Source organism: Phacochoerus africanus, chromosome 1, assembly GCF_016906955.1.
Source record: "Phacochoerus africanus isolate WHEZ1 chromosome 1, ROS_Pafr_v1, whole genome shotgun sequence".
NCBI classification, from domain to species: domain Eukaryota; kingdom Metazoa; phylum Chordata; class Mammalia; order Artiodactyla; family Suidae; genus Phacochoerus; species Phacochoerus africanus.
Window position 1 is genome coordinate 287,088,756 of NC_062544.1, and position 22,960 is coordinate 287,111,715.

Here is a 22,960-nt window from a genome sequence, read left to right on the forward strand (position 1 = left end):
TCCGTCGCTGACTCACAGCTGAAGAAAATGAAAACCTAAGTCGCGGTGGCTTTAACCCCACGAGGCACGTCCGCTTTGGAGCCAGAGGAAATGACCCCGAGCAGGCCTGTTCAGGTCTGGTGAGGCCCCGGATGTGCGGCCCAGGAAGCGGCGGGAGGCGGCGGATGCTGGCTCGGTGGGATGGGCGGGCGTCCTCACACGGCGGGGGTCCCTGGGCTGCACCAGCCCCCAGCCCAGGGCGCTGCAGAGGCCCCGTGGCAGGTCTGCGTCCTCAGACCACCTGGGTGGCAGGGCGGGGACGTTGCCGCCTGGGTCCGGGGACTGTGGACCCCAGGCCTTTTTGCCCACGGTCGCCCCAGGCCCCACACACACGGCCACCGGCCCCATGGCCCTGCTGCCCCTCCTCCCCTCCCCCACAACTGCCAGAGCTGGGCCGCTGAAATCAGCAAGGCCATGGACAGCGACGAAGGCCATGGTAGGAGTTCTAGTGGCCACGGTGGTAGGTTGGGCTCAGGATGGCGCCGTGCCCTCCATGCCCTCTCCCGAGGCTGGATCGCCCGGAGCCAACGTCTTCTCCTGCCAGGCACCTCCTGTGAGACTCCCCGGGGGACCTGCTCAACTCCGAGCCCCCACCCCCTCCGTGCAAAGCTCACCCCGCTGCGTCCACAGGCGGCCGCCCAAGCGTTCACGCGTCACCCTTGTATCTGGTTGCTCCCGAGCATAAACACACACCTGCTATTGCCCTAGACTTTTCTGGAGGGATTTTCCAAAGATGCAGGGTGTCGACTCAAAATAAAGCACAATCTAAAAGCTGAGACTTGAGTTTTATTTGGGGCAAAATGAGGAATTAAGCCTGGGAGGTGGCATCTCAGGTAACCCTGAGAAAACCACTCCGAGGAGGCGAGAGGGGGGGGGCCGGGATATACAGGGACTTTTTGCAAAAAAAGGGCAGGTCATAGGAGCAAAATATTACAGACAACCAGACGTCTCAAGTTGAGGACTCCAGCGCTTTTCTTTGGGAGGACGTGAAGGCCTGGGCCCCCTGAGGTCACTCCTCCGGGGTGCCCGCCAGCGGCCCGGGCCGGGGTCCTCTTGCTTCTCCGCCTGCGTCTCCTCAGGGCTCCCTGGTGGGAGTGGCTGCTGTCCGCTGGTAGCTAGATGGCAGGCGCTCTTCGTTTCCCCGCTAAGCTCCCTCGGGCTCCCCTGCAGCCAGGCACGCCTTGGACGGAGGCTGCTGCTGGTCTGCTGAAGGTCACTGCCAGTCTCCAACAGCTAACATCTGTCCCCAGGAAGGATTTTAGTAGCTTTATCAGATATGAGGCAATCCAAGGATTGGGCTCATAAAAATCTTTTCCCACAAATATCTAAGCTGTCCGAAGACCTGCTCTGCCAGTTTGCCCAGAACAGAGAGGGCCTCCCTCCTGGACTCCGCCCTGAGCTCCTTTCGGGGGCGGCTGCAGGTCGGTGCCTGCAGTGGCTCGTGAGTCAGTCTGTGCAGAGGCAGGGGGTAGGTGAGGGCAAGTGCCTGTTTCCAGTTCACCAGGCCGACTTCGCCTCCAGGGCAGGGAGGTGGGGGTAGGGGTGGGGGGGGGGGGAGACACAGCTCTGCTCCCCCCCACCCCACCCCCAGGCTCCTTCCTCCCTCCCCCGCCTCCCTTCCTTCCTTTCTTCATTCACTGGTGTGCTCGTCCGTCACGCTGCCTCGGGATCAGGAAGGCAGGTGTGTCTGGTGCGAGCAGAGCCACCAGCATCACCCCCACCAGCGGCCGACGGGAGACTCAGACGCTCAGCAACAGGCTGCTCGAACAGGCCCATCGTCTGAGGAGGCAGCTTGGTTGACACCCGAGATCTCACCTAGTGTGAGTTTGACCTGCAACGTCTGGAGGCATTTTAGGCTGTCACTTACCCGGATGGACGGCGCCCGCGGGCAGGGCCAGGACAGTGACATGGCCCCAAGTGTCCCCGGTGCTGAGGGCAGGGCCCTGCTCTGGACAAGGTCTGCGTTGGATTTGTCTTGCGTCCACTGTCCAGTGTGTGAAGTGACCAGCACGTCTGTGACGGGCCTCGGCAGCGCATCCCCTGCTTTTCTCTCCTCGCAGGCCCCGCACAGTGGCCGCCGTCCACATCTGCCCCCGGCGTCCCTTCTTCCCCTGAAGATGCCGCTCGAAGCCCCGCTGGGCCCTCCCATCCTCCCTCCCGGGAAGCACAGCCTCCAAGCAGACCCCAGAGAGCGGGGGTGTCAGCGCCCACGTCACAGGGCACAGCCCGGCTCTCTCAGGGCCCCGAGAGGGCGCCAGGCCTGGGTGACCACGGGACCCCAATTGTCGCTCTGCCTCCTGGGTTGGTGGGCTCCTCTCACGTCAGAACCTCTGGTGCCGCTGCAGGGAGACGGGGCTCGGAGATGGACGATGGGCAACGGGGGCACAGGAGGGGAGGAGAGGCCGCATGGAGGAGGCAGCCCTTAAGGGAAGTCCAGGGGGGTGAGAACAGGGCCCCCTTGGGGCGGGGGACGGCCTGAGCCCCTGCGGGGGGCAGGTGCAGGGATGGTGGGCACAAGCCCTCAGGTGTGGGACGGGCCCTAACACTGCCGCGCTGCCAGAGGGGGAGGGAAGCGGACCAGGAGGTGGGGATGAGGCCCAGCCTTGGAGACTGACCTTAGAGGTTGACCTTGGAGACTGACCTTGGAGGTTGACCTGGGCTGTGTCGCCCTCACAGGGCTTCACCTGCACGTCCCTCCCGGCCCACTTGCTCATACAGGTGCAAATCCTCCTGGGCCCCCAGGCAGGGCTGGGCCTAAGGGACTCTCTTGGGCTTTTCTAAATCTTGCTTTTTTTCGCGTGCCTCCAGGTCAGAGGATAAAAGTCTAGCTTGTTTCATCACCATAGAGCAGGGCCCCAAGGGGTCGAGACTGCAGACACGGGCCCCGGGGACAGCAGGACCCCGTGGAGGTCAGGACCACAGGTAGGACTCCAGCCCCGGGACCTCTCAAAGCCGCAGCACCGACAGATCTTTCCAGGCTTCCCGTGGCCGAATCACAGGCGCACCGTTGTGTCGGATCCTTTCAGGAGCCATCATCTTTGAGCAGATTCTGGAAGAAGGGCCCCCAGGCTCCTGCCCAGCCTGGGAGAGGCTCAGAGGTCCCCTCACTGCTCCCTCGACCCCCCAGGGGAAAGCAGACCATGGACTCAGAGCCGCCCTGACCCCCTGCCCACGGCCACTGCAGTTAAGCCCAGCCCCCTCGGCGGGCAGGCCCTCCCAGTGCTCAGAACCTGCCATGTCAGAGCTTTCCAGCAGCTGGCAGGTGTCAGGAGAGGGCTGGCCTGCCCTGGCAGTGCCCTCAGGACCCGAGCGCCAGCCCTCCCACGCCCGTCAAGCCAGAACACCCAAGGCATCTGGAGGTTGTGGTGGGGGCGGCCTCCCCACCAGGGATGACCATCCAGAACCACCCTGTGCCCAGCCTGGTGCCTGGATGACCCAGGACCCGGGGCAGGAAGAGCCCTCCTTGGGCAGCGGGCTGAGGATTTGGGCAAAATGACTGGACAGGACCTGGGGACACAGGGGGAAGGGGACCGTTGGCCCCATCGGTGAACGGACGCCCCATCAACGAACCTGCAGCAGATTCCTCAAAGGACACGTGCCAACCTCGGGACAAGCTGGCCACCCTCATCTTGGGGGAGGGGTGGGTGAGGACCCTCCCCCACCTCAAGCCACCCCATTCTCCTGGTGCTGCCCGGTGGCCCCTTTGAAGGACAACTGATGGCTGACGGAGTCCCTGCTCCTCCGTGGGGGCGGGTGTCCCGGTGCCCAGGGGAGTGAGGCCCGTGGAGGGGACGCAGGTTTGGACACAGGCACCTCCTTAGAAACCTCAGTTGAGTGCGAGGACACGGTCCCCTCGGCCAGGTCACCCTTTAATTCTCCTCCAGGCCCTAATCTCCCTGAGCCGCCTTGTTTATCTGACTTCTGTGCGGCTCACTGAGGCCTGGGACACTTCCTTCCCCTCCCTGGCCCTCAGGGACCTCGACCCCTCCTGGGGGGTGGGGTGGGGGTGGCAAGGGAGCGCCGGAGGGCTGAGTGAGCCGGACCCGCGCCTGTACGCGGCAGCGCCCAGCGCGCTGCGGGACAACAGCCGCCGAAACCTCTGGACCGCGGGCCTCTGAGACAACGCCGCGCAGCTCAGCTGAGAAATCTCAGTGTTAAAAATAGAGGCCGTTAGAAATGTTTGCAACGAACGGATGGAAACTCCCTTTGTCTAAAGGAGCTGCTGCGACTCAAACCACAGAAGGGATGTGTCAGGAGCTAAGGACCATTTCTTGAGCGAACAAGCCAGCTCCGGGGGCTTCCGCGGGCAGAGGCTGTGAGCGGGGCAGCTGGCTGACCCCGGGCCCGCTTTCAGACCCCCTCCCATGGGAAGCAGTCCCTCAACAGTCATTCAAAAGGAGAAGGCACTGACCACTCGTGAGCCCCAAGCAGCGGGCTGTTATCTAGAGAAGGCGCCTTGGCCAGTGTGTGCTGGGGATTGTTCTGGACGGAACAGCTCTTCAGCAGGTAGGACATTAGGACAGCACCAGCGAGGAACCAGACTAAATAGTCGGGGTGTCCTGAGCTAAGAGCGGGAAACAGAGACCCCGGAGCTTACCCGCCCCAGCCGTGGTGCCAGCTGCCAGCTGCCTCTTAGAAACACCCCAACCTCTCCCCCAGCTACCAGCGCTGTCACAGCTGGCTGCAAAACTCTGGAATATTTGCCCACTGTTCCCCACCACCTGGGGTCTAGCGGTGCCCAGAGAGCCCAGCTGCAGGAGGAAGCCGTGTCCGTGCAGGTTCAAGTGTGCGTGGCCTCGGCCTCCCAGGTGAGCCCACCTCATTTCGGCCGGTGCTGCCCTGGCTGTGGGCTCAGCTCAGCCACTGCCTTGGTCACAAGGCCCCTGGGACTGGTCTTCTCCCAATGAAATCAGGAGGCAGGACCTCGTGCTCCTCAGTCCCAGGAGCCAGGCTTCCCTGGGCACCAGCTGCTGTGATTGATATAACTGGCCCGGTTTGGCTGAAAGCTCCCAGGCAGTCCCAACGGGACCCTGGGTGTGTACCTGAATTCTCCACCACGGGGAGAGTTGTGGTGTCTTGGGCACAGCGGAAAGAGGTGGGAATCAGAATGGGAAATTCTGCCGTGAGCAGTGTGACGGGTGGCCGATGGCGCTCAGCCTCCGCCCCGCAAAACAGCAATCACGCGTGTCCCAGCTGTGTGATGGTATCATTAGGAAGCTGTGACTTCCGTGCCATGCAAATGCTGACTAGTCACGGTGTGGCTTTAGGAAGACACCAGGCCGGGGGGGCGCCCACAGGCAACAGAGCGTGACAGGCTGAGCCCAGTAGGTGAGCAACCTGCGGGGCGGCCTCCGCCCTGATCGGGCACAGCCTGAGCTCCCGGAGGGAGCAGCGGGGAGATGCCTGTCCTTCTCCTCTCCTGGTCTCGCTCTGCCCCCACCGGCTGGGGCCCCAAGGGGAGGGAAGAGTGGGCGGGGTCCCTGAACCCGAGGCCCCTCCCAGGGGTTCCTGTCTGAGTGAAGCACCCACCCCCCAAATCTCTCCTTTAGGGAGTAAGACCAGGAAGTTGGCTGGAGAGCCTCATGGAGTGAGTCTGGCTGGTCGGGAACTGTTTCCCAAAGTAATTACAGGCGCTTTGGAACTTGATACAAACCTTGTACAATTAGTTTGTTGGAGTTCCCGCTGTGGCACAGAGGAAACGGAGGCGCAGGTTCGATCCCTGGCCCCGCTCAGTGGGTTAAGGATCCGGCGGTTGCTGTGAGCTGTGGTGTACATCGCAGATGCAGCTTGCATCCCGCGTTGCTGTGCCTCTGGCGTCGGCTGGTTGGTATAGGCTGGCAGCTATACCTTCGATTAGACCCCTAGCCTGGGAACTTCCATATACCACGGGTGCAGCCCTAAAAATCAAAAGTAAATAAATAAATAACTAGTTTATGCCCGTATCCAGTTGGCCAGCAGTGGTTTCCTGTCTAAAGCTTAACCTCCATGTCTGCTGCACCCCCGCGTGTGCCTGGCTGACACCTGCTGACAGCGGCAGGGTGGGGTGGGGGTCCAGGGCCCTGTGGCCTGAGGGACGGATGCTGGAGCATCCAGGCTGCCTGTTCCGGCAGTCCGTCCCTCCAGCCAGGCCCAGGGGCAGCCCCAGGCCCACATCCCCTGAAGCACCGTGGAGGGGGTGGGGGCGGGGAGGGGTCCAGGCGGGAAGAGCGGCCTCCTCCCCCGACCTCCTGGCCCACCTCCTGGTCAGACCCCTTGCAGCCTCCCTGCAAAGCCCCCGAGCACGGTAAGAGGGAGCTGGACAGCTCAGAGCTGGAACTGGCTGATATGGGCATGGGATTCTGGAAGCTCTGAGCCACACGCGTGGCGTTGAGGCCAGCTGGCAGACAGGGGGCCCTTCAGCTCTGGCCAGAGGGCCTGCCTCAGTGGCTGGGCCTGGAGGTCCCTCCCCACGTCTCCAACCCCAGGGTGTGGGCTGTCACAGCCCAGCCCGAGGACAGCTAAATGCCGGGGCACACAGGCGGAGGTTAAGCTTCAGATGGGAAACCGTGGCTGGCCGTGACTCGCTATATACACAAACTAGTTTTAAATTGTATCAAATTCCAAAATGCCTGTGATTATTTTCCGAAAGGATTGCAGACGAGAAAGACTCGCTCCCCTGGGCTCTCAGGCCCACCTCCTGGTCTCACTCCATAGAGCAGAGGTGGGGGCCTGACCCTCCCCAGAGAACGCTGCCCCCACACTGGTTGCAGCCGCTGGCTCCCTGGAGGAGGAGGACCAGGTTGTCATACATGCAAATGTCACATCCGAGCAACGTCCTGGCACCTGGCTGGTCATCACACGACCTCTCTCATTTGTCCTGGGCAGGTGGGTGGCGCGTGGCACTGCCTCATCGGGGAGGGGCCTGGCTGGCCGGTCTCCGGCCCTGGCCCCACACTCTGGCCATGTGGGAACCAGGGGACGCCCGCCATTCTCTCGGTTCTGGATGGAGCACCAGGCTGGCTTTGGGGGCCCCACAGGCAGAAGAGGGACCTTTCTGACTTGGCTTCTTGGCTATGACAGTGTCACTTCCTTTGGTAGGCCCTGAAGGCAGACAGGAAGCTCGCGGGGTAATTTGAACTGAATCTGTGCCTTTGCCTCCACGGGCTCCGCGCTGAGTGACTCTCCGAGCCTGTGGGACGCCTCTGCCCATGAGTTGTGAGTGATGGTTAAGCTGGGCGCAGACCCACCCCCAGACGCCCCACCATCCATCCGAAGCCCAGGCCCTGCACCAACCCCCACCCCCGGGGACAGGACCAGGACAGGCCTACGCTCCCTAAGCAGGACGCAGGACGGCAGCAAATCCACTGCCAGGCCAGGATGCCAGCCCGCCGCCACCTCAAGAAGGCCCTTCCAGGAACGCCTCGCCAATGCCAAAGTCACTGAATCCGATTCTGTGTCCTGACTCTTTCTGCTGCGAAGAAAATCCAGATAACCCCTTCCTCCGTGCATGGCGGCGTCTCTGCCTGAGTATGGGGTCTTCCTCTGACCTCAGGGTCCCCCTGAGAGAGGGCCTCTTCCTGTAGCCAGAGGCCTTTCCGAGACCTGGGCCCTCGGAGTCGATGGCTCCTTCCGCGCCCTTGGCCTTAGCAGGTGACCACTGGTTTTTACCTGGTGCTTCCTTTTATTATAGAGGGTGAGGGGTTCCTGGGTTTATCCCATAGTTAAATACTAGTTTATAAACAATCCCTCCCACGCTAGGGAGATTTTAAAATCCTTCGAAGCACAAAGTTCATGTTTTCCCATCATCAGCCCCAACCCTGGCCAGACCCACGGCCTCCCCTCTGTCACTGACCTGTCCCCGCCTGGCCCTGCAGAGGACACACAGACCCACGTGGCGGCACAAACACACTTCCTTCCCCAGATGGGTCTGCTCAGATGTCCAGGACAGGAGGTTCTTTTTCAAATTTGGAAGTTTTGCTGGAAGATGAACAGAGATCCCAATCAGTTTAAAACACAAAAGGAGGAGTTCCCTTTGTGGCGCAGTGGTTAACGAATCCGACTAGGAACCATGAGCTATGGTGTAGGTTGCAGATGCGGCTCAGATCCCGCGTTGCTGTGGCTCTGGCATAGGCCGGCGGCTACAGCTCCAATTCAACCCCTAGCCTGGGAACCTCCATATGCCGCAGGTGTGGCCCTAGAAAAGGCAAAAAGACAAAATAAATAAATAAATAAATAAACAAAAAAATTTTTAAAAAAAACAAAAAAACACAAAAGGAGAGCTTCCAAGAGCATCGTCTCAGATGCAGGAATGAGCGGAAGTCGCGCTAAATGCCTCGGGGCTCAGGGGCCGCGCACCCAGCGGTTGAGGGCAGATGCGGAAAGTCCCCAGCCGCTCAGGTGCTGGGCTCCCGGGCGGGCGGAGCGGTTGGGGACCGTGCCTTCCTGTGCGCCGGCTGCAGCAGTGCCCTGTCCTGTGCGTCACGCCTGCCTGACGGTCCCCGGCGAGCGGCCCCCCCAGCTCCCCAAGCTGCTCCGAGGCCGGAGCCTCACACACACGGCACCTCTCTCAGGGCAGGACCCCAGACCTGAGTGCAGCGGCCACGGCCAGGCCTGCCCCGGGACGCGGCCGGGCCACCCTCTCCTCGCGCTGCCGCCCGTCGCTCACAATGACAGGGAAACTCAGTTAGAGTCCAGGCTCTGCAACTCATACCCCTCCCCACGTTTTAAGGAAGTGTTGTGTTGTGTTTTGTTTTGAAGTCACTTTTTTCCTCTAAAAAATTAAAGAGGGGCTCTGAAGCCTCTTGATTTGGGGGTTGACGCTGCTGTTTCTGTCTGGGCCAGGGTAGAGGCTGGCCTCCACAGGTGCCCGCCTTGCAGGGCAGGGGCCTGGGCCTGGCCAGTGGGGAGGGGCCGGAGCCTGGCATTCGAGGCTGGGGATAAACAGCATTGGCTGGACCTGAGTTCTCACAGCCCCTGCCTGCAGCCTCCTGTCACACCTCCAGGGTCAGATGCTTCTCTTTGAAAGGACCCTTCCCAATGCCCGCCTGGCCTTGTCCTCCACCCTCGGCCTCCTCCAGCCTCAGCCGGGTCCACGTGGCCTCCTGAGACTGATAGGAACTCTGTTTCCCGGCATCCCTTGCAGCGGGGTCCCATCCAGAGTGCAGGTCCAGGGGGTTGAGGGACTGCCCAGCCCCTGAATGGCTCTGACCCAGCAGGGAGGGACCCAGGTCCCAGAGCAAGGCGGGGCTCTGCCTGCCCCCCCACCCCCAAGGCTGAGCCTGCCTCCTCTCAGCAGCCCTCACGGGCTCCAGTGCTGACCGCAGCTCCTCCTGGGGCCCAGCTGCTGGACTGGCCAGGAGCGAGGCTCGCAGTGAGGCTACACGGGTGCCACGGCTTGTGCCCATGCAGGAGAATCGTGGTCTCCGCTGTGGTGCCCCACGGGGACGCTCCTGAGGAGGCAGGACCCTGGCCCACGCGGGGTTGGGGGGGGGGGCTCTCCTGCTGGGCCCAGCCCGCGGGAAATGCTCCTGGTGGTGGAGGTGAGAAGAGGCCGGGCCCAAACCCTGGGCCGCCATCACACGGGACAAAGGGCCCGCAGCCACTGGGCCGCGACTTTGGTCTGGACCTCGGCCAGGCAGCCAGGTCCCGGCCCTCCCTCCCCTCCAGGCTCTGCACCCCCCTTGTCCCCCCACCTCTTCTCCATCTATCTCTCCTCTGGGAGCTGTGGTGGGTTACACAGCATCCCCAAATTCACGTCCCGGGACCAGGCTAGGTGTCCTCGCAAAGGGAGGGGAGCACAGCCCCACAGAGCTGAGCACCGGAGACCGAGGGATATGGACACTGCAGGGGTCACTGCGGCCACCACAGAGGAGACCCGGAAAGGTCGGTCCCCAGAGGCCCCGAGGGAACCAGCCCGGCCGACACCTGCATCTTGGACGCTGGCCTCCGGACCCGGAGAGCGAACCTCTGTTGTTCAGGGTGCCCGGCCCCCCTCCCCAGAGCTCACGGCCTTGCAGCCTGGCCGTGGCCCCCCCCAGCCCAGCCCCACAGCAGCCTTGCTTTTTGGGGTCTGGGGCCTGGGCCCCCAGCTGTTCCCCTTCCCCGGGGCTGCATTTTAGCTGAATCACAATGTTTGCGCCTGCCGTCTCCTCTCATTTTCTGGGTTCAGGTGAGGGGGGGACCCTCATCTCCTGCCTACAGGTCAGTGCATTTGGGACACCTTGAGCCACATGTCACAACCGAGCTGAGCGGCCCTCCTTCCTTGAGGCCGACAGCTTCTCGGGTCACCCTGCTGCCTCCAGGGCACAGCCTGGGCCTTTGTGGGGACCACTCCCTGCCCGGGAACCCCATACTCTGGAGAGGGGTGCCCTCCCCTTCTTGCTCCCAGCACCTGCAACCGTGACCTCGGGGTCAGGACAGAGCAGAACAGTGATCGGGGGGCCACGCCTCTGGGCACTGGGACAAGCCCTGGATTCCCAGCATGAAGGAGCTCCAGACGCCGCCCCCTCTCGGAGCTGCCCCCTTGTCGTCAAAGCCCCAGCATGTGGCTTCTCCCTGACGTCGCGGGAGCCACACGGAGTCAAGGAAAGCGTTCCCGTGTTTACTGGTAACTGAGGAGGTCCTGCCCGTGGGAATCGGAGTCTGGAAGGAGCCCCGGGATCCTGGCCCGGAGTCGGGGAGGCTCTGCTGGCACTGGAGAACATTCGGGAATGCAGCAGAGGGGCGGTCAGAGGGTGGCCTGTGGGGCTGGGGGGTGACGTCAGCGTGGGGAGGATTGTTGGCCAGGAAGGTCACCCTGGGGGGAGTTCTGCCCCCCCAGCCCCCATGGTCTTGGGTTGTGGGGGGGTGGGGGGCTGTCCTGGGTTGGCTGAGGGGACGTCTTGGGTTGGGGGGAGGGGACCTTGGGTTGTGGGGGTGGGGGGGGGTTGGTCACCAAGGAGAGCATTGCCCAGATGGCGGAAGCTGTCTTCTTGTGGGAAACATCCTCTTTCTGAAAAGCTGGGCCTGGAGGGCGATGACGCAACGGGCCTGCCTGGTGCCCAGAGCTGCTCAGAGCCACCTGCCGGCTTCTGCCCCTGACTGTGATGCCAGCAACGGTGTCACAGCACTGGGGCCACGTCAGGCAGTGGCAGAGCAGGTGGCCTTCTGGGCTTCCCTACAGCCATCACTGCCCTCCCCGGGGTGGTGGCTGCTCCCTCAGACACTGGCCTTTGGGTGGGAGCCCCATCATGGGGGGCCGTCCTGGGCGCCATGGAACGCTGAGCTGCACCCCACCTTCCACCTGCAAGCGGCCGGTAACACCCCTAAGAGTGACAACCGAAACATCCCACACCTTTGAGCAAGGTCCCCTGGGGGACGGGACCAGGGCAGGGTCCCCGGCCGCAGTCAGGACCCAACACAGCTCCCATGCCCACCCCTGCACACTGAGCAAAGCGGACGGACACAGAACGCCGACGGCCTGTATTCTCCAAACCAGGCTTCCAGAACCATCCACACATGGCAGCCCACGCCGCCAGTGTCCCGGCGTGAGGCGCACGCGGTGGTCCCCCAGGTGGTCGGGCGGGTGGCCGGCTCTCGGAGCCGGAGCCCCTTTCAGGAGCACTGTCCTCCAAGGCTCCCGTGTTAAAAGCCCGCGTGGGTCCCGCAGCACACGCATTCAAAGCCATGTGAGATTTTTGGTGCAGAAAACAGTCACACGATTTCTTGGAACGGCCTTGGCTCGGGCTCCACGCTGAGCCGTCTCGTTGATTTGCACAAAGTCTGGGTCTGGGAGGCGCAGGCCTCACACACCCGTTTTCCTGGGGGTGTGCACAGTGGGTTCCCAGCAGCCTCCTGTGCAGAACCTTCTGTTAACACTCAACCGCCAGACTCGATCCAAGCATCTACGTGGAAGCCGTCTGGTGGGGGTCAGGCCTTGGGCCGCGGTCGGGCCCTGGTCACCCGGTGGCCCTGGGGCTCCAGGGCCTGGCATGTGAGGTGAGGTCTCCGTCTCTGCCGGCCAGGTCCTCGGGGGGGCCGGCGAGGGGCCGTGTGCGGCAGTGCAGGGGTGGCAGGGGCTGCCCCCGGCGTCTGGAGGGATTGCTGCCGCCTTTGAGGAGAGGCTGCCCCGCGGCGGGAGGCCGCCCTCCGCCCACACAGCGACCCCTGCTCTCCGCTGTGCGTCCTCCAGGCAGAGCCCAAGCCCGGCCCGCCGGCCCGCACACCCTGCAGGACCCACTGCGCTTTTGAGAAGGGACACGTAGCTTCGGGCCCAGCCAACGCGTGTCCCAGAGCGACAAGAATGCTGGGTGTTTTCCAGGGACCCCGCCTCCTGCTTCGGGACACCGTGCAGACGCCGGGCTGGGGCGGGCAGCAGCCTGACCAGCCAGCAGCCTGCTCCTGGGGCGACCCGGCGGCAGCCACCCCAGAAGGAGCAGGGGCTCTCAGGCCTCCTTCTGAACCGGACGCCCTTCCTCGGCCTCCGAGCAGGGCTGGGACGCGGAGCAGTGCCCCGGGCTCGGGGGGCCGGCAAGAGTCCTCCTCGCTCCGAGTCCGGCAGCGAAGGTGCAGAGCCCACGCGCTTGGGGACACGTGTCTCGAGCTGCTGACCTTTCACAAGGGCCACCGGGATGGGGGCGGCGCCCAGCGCGCGCTCTCCGGGGTCAGCGGGTCCTTCCGGGGGGAGCCCGCGAGGCCAGGAGGCTCCGTGTCCCTGGGGCTCCGAAGGGCATGGTGCCCCCTGCCCCGCCCGCCCCAGTCGGCCTCCGGCGGCCTCCACGATGTCCCTGCTGGCGGCCCCTCCGGCGAGCCCTTCCTCGTCCCGGGCGGGTGCGCTCATCACACGAGCTCTTGGAAGGAAAGAGGGAGACGGGTGTGAGTGCTGAGGGGGCTCGTTTTCATTCCGGGGTCAGAGACTCCTGTCGGGACCCAGGACGCTGAAGACAGGGTTGAAACGCTGCAGAGGCTCTCGTCTGACCCTCAGGTCGCTGCCCGGGGTCTTTAACAAGCGGTTCCTGAGTCATCGGAAACTGGCCTCGGCGTGGATGGGCTGCAGCCCCAGGCAGCCACGTGGCTCGGCTCACCCGGGCCCACCCGCGGCCTGACCGCAAGAGTCCTTGCAGCCCGAGGCACCAGCTGATGGGATGTGAAACCACAGACCCTGGGCGGGCATGTTTTTCCCACATTGGAGCAGGAGTCCCACTGACCTCTGCCCCAGGGCGGTGAGCACTGGCTGGACGGGGGTCCGCGGTCCCCCAGGGGCAGGCAGGGCCGCAATGGAGGGGCAGGGAGAGGGGTCCAGGCAGGTGCGGGGCTGCATCCCAGGCTGCTTCTGCGCGGGTCTGGGAAACCCCGCAGCACAGTCAGCAAGTTCACGGCCCGCAGGCCATGGGAAATGCCTTCACTTGGGCTTCCACTGCCTCTGGCACTGGAAACACCATCTCCTGCTCAGCGAGCGGCCCTCGCGCCACAAGGGGGACACGGAGACAGTGGGCAGTTGGGGCCCACGTGGCCCACACTCTTCCTCCAAGGGCCTCTTCCCCTCTTGGCAGACTCACCCCCAAGTTCCAGCTCCGGCCTCGCAGCCCGGGCATCTGTGGAACAAACCGGAAACGCTCAGGGCGGGCGGTGAGGGGGGCCCTGAAGGTCCCGGGGCCCCACTCCTGTGGGGGCCCACGGGGCAGTGGGGTGACGGCCGCCCTAAGTTGCAAGAAGAGGCTTTGTAAGGGGTAAGCCTGGGGAGCTCCCGCTGTGCAGCAGTGGGCTAAGAATCTGTCCACAGCGGCTCAGGTTGCTGCGGAAGTGCAGGTTCAATCCCCAGGCCCAGCACTGCAGGTTATGGGGTCTGGCGTTGCTGCAGCTTAGATTCAATTCCTGGCCCGGGAACTTCCACGTGCCGTGGGTTCGGGCATAGAAAAACACAAAATGAGGTCCGTGTGGGAAGCACTTCAGGCAACCTGGCGGGGGCGGGGCCCCCTGTGAGCTGACTCCTAAATCCAGCCTCCCTCCCCTCCCCCCCCCACCAGGGGCAAGGCGGGGGGCGCCTGACCCCATTAACAGGACCTTAATAGGTGATGCCCCCTACCCTCCACCACCAGGCTGCCTGGGTCCCCAGGCCTTGTGGACACCTGGGCGGACCCAGGGTCCGCCTTCTGGGCTTCTCTGCTTTTTCCACCGCGAGTTTTTTTTTTTTTTTTTTTTGGCTACACCTGCAGCATGTGGAATTCCCAGGCCAGAGGTCACACCCAAGCCACAAGAGCGACCTGAGCTGCCGCAGGGACCATGCCAGCTCCCTAACCTGCCGCACCACAGGGGAACCCTTCCGCTATGAGTTCTGCTCCTTCACGGCACACGTTCTGGATCTGTCTTTGCATTAGGCCAGAACTGGACAGGCAGCCTTGAAGCGATGAAGGCAGCTCAGCTTCCACAGACACGCCAGGTCCCGACTGCTCCATTCAGCGTCCCCTGTTCCCCCTCCAACCCAGGAGACCGACCTCCCTCCTGCAGTGCGGCTGTCGGAGAGCCCACACCTGGCAGCGCTGCGGCTGCCAGGCTCCCGCACGTTAAGGCTATGAAACCAAGCTTCCTGTGAAAGCAGCACCTTGCAGCGGCTCACCCCAACCAGATGAACACGCACCGCCAGCAGCACGAGCCTCACCTGTGTGGCTTCTGTGGGGACACCTGTTCCTGCACAGCCAGCCTGTGGCCATGGCCACGACCACGGCCATGGCCAGCACGCCGAGGACGCTGAGGACCGGCCGGCTTCCTGCCTCGAGGGTGTCGTGGGCCGGGCCGTCTGTGACGCTCTTCTTGTCCCCGGTGAACATTTCTACAAGAAAGGAACGTCCGCCACGGCTCAGGGCTGGGAGGCAGGGGCTCCTCGCCCCGAAGGAGCGGGCGCTGCGGGAAGGGGCAGTCGCCATCCCGGAGGCATTCTGTGATTCTCAGACCACAGGGGTGGCAGAGAGGGTTTTCCAAGCCAGGGGACACGTCACCTCTTCCTGGGGCGTCCCTGCTCCCCATCCTTCCTGCGCAACCTGTAACCCCAGCCCTCCTAACGGTCCACACCTGCGGAGGGGCGTGGCAGGAGCCACGGTCTTCTTGGCCTTTTCAGTTCAACTCAGTGTTTTTCCAGCTCCATGGCTGGCTTTAAAAAAAAAATCATGGTGAAATTCGCATACCATAAAACTCAGTATTTGAAAGCGAACAATTCAGTGGCGTTTCGTCCGTATGCAAGATCGTGCAGCCTGAACCATTATCTAATTCCAGAGCTTTCTCAGCCCCCCAAAGAAACGCCCTATTCATCAGCAGTCAGGCCCCATCCCTCCTCCAGCCTCTGGCAAACCCTAACCTCCTCCGTCTGCTGGATCTACCTATTCTGGACATTTCGTATACATGGAATCGCGTGCGCTGAGCGGCCTCGGGTGTCTGGCATCTCTCACTGAGCATCCTTTTTTGGGGGCTGCGCCTGTGGCACGTGGAAGTCCCTTAACCTGCTGTGCCACCCGGGAGCTGCTGCACGTCGTCTTCACGGTTGGTCCCGCGGCAGCGTGGCCAGCGCCCTGTTCCTCCTCGCGGCCGAGTACTCGTCCACCGGGGGGATGGACACACCAGGCTCACCCCTCCCCGTCCAAGGACACGTGGGCTGTTGCACCTTTGGTGTATCCGGAACAAGCCGGGCAAGTGTATTTGCTCGAGTCTCGTTTTCCACACCGAGGCGTGGAATTCCGGTCACGTGCTAGTCCTGTGTGCAGCTTTGTAAGGGGCCAGCAGGCTTTTCCACAGCGGCCGCATCATTCCACACCCCACAGGCGGGTCCAGACGGCCGACTCCTTGGCCCCATGGAGGGGGTTCTCACGGGTAGATCAGCCTCAGCTTCCCCAGGGGGCCTATCCAAGTGCCCCGTGTTTCCCAAACCTGGAGGAGCTTCGAGCCAGACAGTGGTGGGCCTCCCGTGCATCTCAGAATCATCTGGAAGCTTTCGACGTGTCCTGATGCCCAGGCAGCCCAGAGGTCTGGGCTTCTCAGCCGCCCCGGAGACCCTCCCGCTCCCTGTTCCCCGGCGCCAGGCTGGGAGGCTGGGAAGCAGAAATCAGACGTGGGCATGGGTGCAGCCAAAAGTCGGTGACCCCCGAGTCCCAAGGTTGTGCCCATGTCCCAGGAAGGAGAATGCCCAGAACACACTGGCTCCTGGCGGCCGGGGCACCTCTTGGCATGTGAGTGCCATGGGCTCGAGGCCCATGCTCAGAGGGTCGCATTGGGGACATGTCACCGCCACAAATTCCTGCAGTCTCTGAAAGAGGAGTCCTGCGTCTCTTCCCACTCCGCGCGGGCCCTGCAGGTCTGTGGTGGTCTTGGCGGCCCCCGGCCTGCACCCGACCCCCTCCTTCAGCGCTTCCGCCCCTCCTTGCCCATCTCAACACCGGTGACAGGGACACACGGACCGAGAGAGCCTGCGGCTTCTACGGAGGAGTCACCGGCCTGCCCCCTTCCAAGGGGTGGGGGGCTCCGGCTTGCCAGGGGACACACGTCCATGGGGCTCGGGCAGGGCAGGGGCTTTGGTCCTGGGGCTGCCGCTGCCTCGTCCTGTGGCTTCTGAAACGCCAAGCAACCTCTCGGAGCCTCAGCCCCTCGTCTGTGAAATGGGTCCCCCAGGCTGACCCGGCGTGTGGGGGTGAAGTGCCCTGGGCAGCCGGCCCCCGTGGCGCCACCTCTCACCTCCTGTCCCTTTGGGCCACCTCTGCTGCCACTGCCGCGTCACCGCCCAGGGGCTTAGTCTCCTGCCTGAGAAGATCCCCAAGGCGCGGCCGCCCCGGCCCAGGGCAGGTCCGCGTGCAGACCCGCAGCCTTACCCGGCTGGTTGCTGGTCAGGTTCTGGTGCAGAAGCACGTTCTCGATGCAGCAGCCCACGTTCACGGAGGGGGCCCGTCCGATCCTCAGCACGCTGACCACGTCGTACAGGCCGCGGGCGTTGAGGGACACGGTGCTGCTCTGCAGGGCCTCGTCCAGCAGGCTGCCGTCCGTCCTGTTGATCCAGTACACGTTGGGCCGCGGGTAGCCGTTCGTGGACGTGCACGTGAACGTGAGCTCCTCATCCTGGGACGGGCCGCTGACCACGGGCATGCTGTAGTTTGCTGAGGGGAGCCAGGTGCTCAAGGTCAGAAGCGGGGGTGGCACGGTGCCTGGGGCCAGGGTAGAGGGGAGGCGGCCACCGTTGTGCCCCCCGACCCGGGAGCAGGGGCGGGACCAAGGCTGTGGTCTGGGCGGCAGCAAGGCCCTGGTCTGCCCAAGAGTTGCCCCCGCCTCCAACAGGGGGTGCTACGCAGCCCGGAGGGCAGTGGCTGGCACCCACCTCCCGCCCAAGAAGGTGGGTCCAATCTGTGTCTAGTGACATGGCGGGCTGGCAACTGACTGCTGCTCCATGGAACCCAGCTCTGAGCAACCTGGAGAGGCTTTAATTTTCTCCCAAGGGAGTTCCCGTCATGGCTCAGTGGGTAACGAGCCCAACTAGGATCCATGAGGACGCGGGTTCGATCCCTAGCTTTGCTCAGTGGGTTAAGTAAGGATCCAGCGTTGTCGTGAGCTGTGGGGTAGCTCGCAGACGCAGCTGGGATCTGGTGTTGCTGTGGCGGTGGTGTAGGCCGGGGGCTGTAGCTCCAATCTGACCCCTAGCCTGGGAACCTCCAGATGCGGCAGGTGCAGCCCTAAAAAGAAAAAAAAATTCCTCCCTAAATTCTGATCCCATTTAGTGTCTGATAGCACTCGCTCCTAATTTCCTTAAAAAATCTAGTTTGGGCTGAGGCGGAGAATCCAAGGCACAGATAGCAAGACGAGGAGTTCTTGGAACACGGGACGCTTCCTTGGGAGCCAACCGATCTTTCTAGACGGCAGCCTCACACCCAGCGAAACCCAAGCCGCCACAGGGATGGTCTCTACTTTAGGGGAAGACACAGGGAGTGACCCACACAAGAAAGGTCCCTTCTGGGATGGAAGGAGGGGACGAAATCAGGTCTTACCTGCCACATGCAGCGACACCACGACGTCCAAAATCTTTCTCAGCTCTAAGGATTTCTGAAACACCAGGCAGTTGAACTTCTGCTCGTCCTGTGGGGTGACGTTGTGCAGGTGCAGCGAGAAGTCGCCCTGTCTCATGCTGTCCAGGGACAGCCAGGCCCGGTCCCTGTAGTGGTTGTCGCTGTGGCCGGCGGAGCTGTTCTCGGGGAGATAGTAAGTCACCACGGACTTGGCGTTGGCCTTGCCTGGCTCGCTGATTTGCCAGTACACAAAGAGGTCATTTAAGTCGAAGCTGCCTTCCTCCAGGGACGCACAGGCCAGCCGGACGTCGCTGCCCACCATGGCTCTGACCTCTCGTTCCTGACTCACTGCAACGACTCCAAATGTACAGAATAGTCCTCTCCCGAGCTGACTCCAACTGCCAAGTCCCCCTCGGGGGCCGGGAGCTTCTGGTGCACCCAACCAGGGGACAGACGCATCAAGACACACACGGGAAAGCAACACATTTTTAAAATTTGGACATTGGCAGAAAGCTGCCTCCTGTGTTGGTTTCCCCTTGTCCCATGGGAGGCCAGCCTTGGGCGAAGCAGGGGTGCGGGCATCCAGGACCAGTCCCCACTGTGTTTGTTAGTTCTAGGGGTTTTATAAAGAATTCAAAATAAAAGGGGTTTTTCAAAAAAAAAAATCATTTTGAAAGAAAACATCAGCTTCTCAACAGCATCATTCTTTGTGTGTGTGTGTGTGTGTGTGTGTGTGTGTGTGTGTGTGTGTGTTTGCTATTTCTTGGGCCGATCCTGCAGGATATGGAGGTTCCCAGGCTAGGGGTCTAATCGGAGCTGTAGCTGCCAAGACTAGGCCAGAGCCACAGCAACTCGGGATCCGAGCCGCGTCTGCGACCTACATCTCAGCTCACGGCAACGCAGAATCCTTAACCCACGGAGCGAGGCCAGGGATCGAACCCGCAACCTCATGGTTCCTCGTCGGATTTGTTAACCCCTGCGCCACGACGGGAGCTCCCTCAACAGCATCGTTCTAACGCTACAGGCTCTCTATCAGAGAAGGCGCGGCGAGGTCTCGTGGCCCATTACAGCCACTTGAACTTCAGCAGGGAAAGAGGCCGTGCCCTCTGACCCGTCACCCTGTGCGCCAGAAGGCCAGGCGAGGCCTTGGTCTCGGCTGCGAGGCCACATCCCCGTTTCGGGCTCTTCTGGAAGCTGGTGGCTTTGGGCCATGAAGGGGCCACGAGAAGCAGGAAGCCCAGCTCCCTGCCCCTCTGGAAAGTGGAGGTTCTGAAACACCGGGGAGGAACTGCGCTCTGCCTACTCCAGACATGAGACAAAACAAGGACCACGGGGTCTGGGCAGGTGCTCCCCTTTGTGCTCCTCAGTCCCACACGTCACCCGAGGCTTGGGGGCCCGGCTTTCTCACAAGGGCCCCTGGATAAGCGAGAAGGGCAGTGGCGAGGCCCCGCTGTACCCCACGTCCTCGCTGCCTGGAGGGAAGGGCTTGGGAGTCTGCACTTACCAGCTCGCAGGCCACAGAGCAGCAGGAGGAGCAGCCTGGGGCTGGAAGAAACAACCGGAAAGGCAGGTGAGCCCCAGTTCTTCCAAACGGGGGTAGGGGCCAGTGACACCCATCCCCGAAATGGGAATGCATCCACAGCCTGCCAGCCAGCGGCCCAACTTCCCTAGGAATTCAGGGCGAGGAGCCAGGACCAACGCCTCCCTGCCCGGCATGGCAAGTCCCAGGGGGCAGGCAGCCCTGCAAGGGACCAGCTCCTGGGCCAACCAAGTGATGCAAGATGTCAAGTGAGTCACCACCCTCACCCCCCACCCCCCACGGGGGGGGGGGCGGAGCTGGCTTTGCGGAGGGGGGGGGGAGTCCAAGAAATTGTGTAAAATCAGGTAAAACCACTTTGGGGGCATCTAACATTTGAGAGGCAGAGGAAATGTAAGATGCCCCCAAGCAGGGCCGGCAAGCTGCAGGACACCCTCTGAAGGAACGCGGTCTGGTGGCTCTGCCCGAGGTGGTGGGCAGCTCAGCACTGGGGCAGCAGATGCTCCTGTGACTCTCAGGCTCCGGGTACCGTCAGTCTGGCAGCCTCTGCGCCCTGCCGCCTCAGCCACCCCCTCCCAGAGGCCTCCCGGATGCCCTGCCCACTGCCCCTGCCCGAGATGACTCCTCCTTGGGCAGAGGGGGAAACAGCGCCACCTGCTCTGGGCTGTGGGTGGCTGGTGGCTGTCGCATCCAGGGGCTTTCCCCTTCTTGTGGGAATACTCTTTGCCTGTCTTTCTAACTGGGAGGGCTGGGTGGTGGGACCCAGGAGTGGGTGGGACACCTGGGGATGGGTACTTCACCAGCTCATCCAGGGGGCGGCCCACCCTGAGACTACCCAGAAGGGGGCATTTGCACAAAAAGCTGGGAGCGAAGCCGTCATCCACCCCCTCAGCTGGCAGAAGACCAGGAGCGACTGGCTGGCAGCCCCACCCTCCACAGGTTGCCTTTGCTGGTGCAGGGGGGGGAAATCCCCGGCATGCTGAGGGCGGAGGGGGGGCGTGGGGGGGGGGAATCGCCAAACGCCGGGCACCAGCCTTGGGGTGGGTAAGAGTGACCTTGGCACAGCGCGGTGCACCGCTTCTGCTTTGCGGGCGGGCGGGCGAGGGAGTGCGGAGGGCAGTGAGCGTGAGTCGCTCCGTCCTGTCTCCTTCCTGCTGTCCCCTTTTCCTCCCGAGGCGGGGACCCCGCCTCGGCACACCCGCGCGCCACCAGTGTCTCCGCGCCGCCCTCCCTGTGCTGCCCCAGGCCGTCCGCCAGTCCGCCCGCCCGCCCGCCCGCAGGTAACCGCGGCCCAGCCCGACGCCTCCACTGCGTCGCCAGGCGAGCGGTCCCGGCGCAGGACCGGCTCTGAAACGCGGCGCCTCCGCTCGGTCCCCCGCGCCCACAGCGCGTCCGCGCACTTGCTCACCTTCTCAGACGCATGGTGGGGCGGAGACCTCGGGCCGCGGGAGAACTCGGACCGCGGGAGCCCTCGGAGCCCCAGAGACCTCGGCCGCCGGGGCCGCCGGGCCGCGGGAGGAAGAGCACGAGCGACCTCGGGCCGCGGGAGCCCAGCACCGGCCGCGCTCCCGCCGCGCCTCTGAGGCTCTGGACGCCGAGTGGGTCCCGGCCAAGCGCCCGGCCGGGCCCCGCCCCCGGCCCCGCCCACACCTCCGCCCCCGGCCCCGCCCCCGGCCTCGGCCGCGAGCGGGTGGGGCGCGGTGGAAGGAAGCTTGGACACCGACTCTTCCCAGGCGAGGGTGCCCGTCGGGCCCCCGACGGGCGCAGGGCCGGGGGCTCCCAGTCCGTCGGGCCAGAACCTGGGTGCGGTTGGGGAGAGGGCAGGTCCCAGGGAGGAGGGCGTCCAGGGGCGCTGCGGAAGGCTTGCTCAGCTGCAGAGGCCGTGCGAGGCTAAGTGCTGCCCCAGGGTCGCGCAGAACGTCCAAGCGCCCCCGCCCCGCCTGCGCCTGCCGCCCCCGCTCCAAACACCAACACCCCGCCCAGGGTGGGCCGAGGGTCAGGCTGCCGCCCTCGCTCGGTCCGGGGACCTCCAGCCCTCCGTGAGTCAGAGCTCCGCGACGACGGATGAATGAATGAGAGGCAGGAAGGGGGGTAGGCAGGCAGGCGAGTGCCCCCTTCCAGCCCAGCCCCAGGTCCCCCCACCCAACTTTGCTCCCCTATCCTTTGTGGGTCCCCGCCTCCTGCCGCAGCGTATTTGCATAGTAAAGGCTCTAAGAAGACTGCCGGGGAAGCCAGTCGGGCTTTGCTCCTCTGGCCTGGCCTGGTGAGAGCTGGCACTCGTGTTGTCTGGTCTGGGAAAGGCTGCGCAGAGCTGTTGGTGTGGCAGGCAGGGAGGTGGTAGGGAGCGCGGCTGGGCTGGAAGGGGACCTCCAAGCGGGACTGGGGCGGTGGGGGAGGGGCGGCCCGGAGGGGGCCGAAGACCACCCCCGGGAGGCTCAGACTGGTAAGTGCATGCTGGTTCAAGTCCCACCTGGGCTCCTCAGGAGCTGTGTGATGTTGGGAAAGTTACTTAACCCCTCTGGGCCTGTGTTTTCCCATTCGTGTCGGGGGATCGTTATAATACCTCCCTCATAAAGCAGCTAAGTTAATAGGTGGTTAATGTGGGTTCACACACATAGGGCATTCACATCAAGGCTGGCATGTGGGTTATAAACGCAGGATTTGAAGGCAAATGAATAGCACAGTGCTCAGGAGGCTCCCTGTGGGCGAGGTAAGATTTTCCTCTCTTCCTCTTCACCGTGACTGTTTCTCTGGCGGTGAGGTGGGGGTGGGTAGAGAAGGAAGCCCACCTGCAAGGCTGTCTAGGCCGACCTGGGAACCAAGCAGGAGATAGATCCATGCTGGGGATTCCAGGCTGTCAGTGCAGACACAGAAGCGAGACCCCGTTGCCCCAGACCTGGGGCTTAAACCTCAGAAATGCATCCACTCAGGTTCTGGAGGCTGGACGCCTGAAACCAGCGCTCCTCCAGGGACTGACTGTAGGCAAGGGCCTGCCTGCCTCTTCCACCCCCAGTGGCTTGCAGCTGCATCTCCGCCCCCGCGGCCATGGCCACGGCCAAGGAGGCGGGCTTCTCCCTGCGAGGACCGTCAGGATCGCCCGAAGTCCAGAACCATTTCCAGGTTCCGCTGCACCCCGGGGCGGGGGAGGGGGTGCTCTGGGACCTCGTTTGTAAGGGCACTGACTGGTCCCTAAGACCCCACCCCTGATGCCATCATCTGGGAGGAGGGTGTCAGCAGGTGAATCTGGGGACACAGACATTCAGACCCCAGCACCCATGCTCCGTGAGGAGGGTCATCTGTTTACCCAAAGCCACCAGTTTCCGTATGAACCTAGTCCAACATACCTTCACCGAAACCCCCTGGGTAACGTCTGAACAAATGCCGGGGCGCCATG

The 22,960-nt window shown here is 63.3% G+C and overlaps 1 protein-coding gene and 1 long non-coding RNA gene across 6 annotated transcripts; both read right to left on the bottom strand.

Moving 5' to 3' along the window:
• Positions 1-812: 812 nt before the first annotated feature.
• On the bottom strand, positions 813-5,751 carry LOC125136841 (uncharacterized). Its single transcript, XR_007137232.1, has 2 exons — positions 1,907-5,751; positions 813-1,279 (listed from the first exon to the last, which is right to left on the bottom strand). It is a non-coding gene; the product is annotated as an uncharacterized LOC125136841 (long non-coding RNA).
• A 5,706-nt stretch (positions 5,752-11,457) lies between these two features.
• ICOSLG (inducible T cell costimulator ligand) lies at positions 11,458-21,188 on the bottom strand. Of its 5 annotated transcripts, XM_047797707.1 has the most exons (7): positions 20,975-21,164; positions 19,534-19,574; positions 18,012-18,458; positions 16,848-17,129; positions 14,654-14,824; positions 13,554-13,589; positions 11,458-12,845 (listed from the first exon to the last, which is right to left on the bottom strand). In XM_047797707.1, exons 1-7 carry the CDS (start codon positions 20,986-20,988, stop codon positions 12,835-12,837), a joined length of 1,002 nt encoding a protein of 333 aa, XP_047653663.1. In that variant the 5' UTR covers positions 20,989-21,164; the 3' UTR covers positions 11,458-12,834. The 5 variants fall into 5 exon arrangements, with proteins under 5 accessions (XP_047653663.1, XP_047653679.1, XP_047653654.1 ...); XM_047797723.1 differs by having other exon boundaries at positions 11,458-13,589; positions 18,012-18,205; positions 20,975-21,188; XM_047797698.1 differs by having other exon boundaries at positions 11,458-13,589; positions 18,012-18,386.
• Between the last annotated feature and the right edge of the window lie 1,772 nt (positions 21,189-22,960).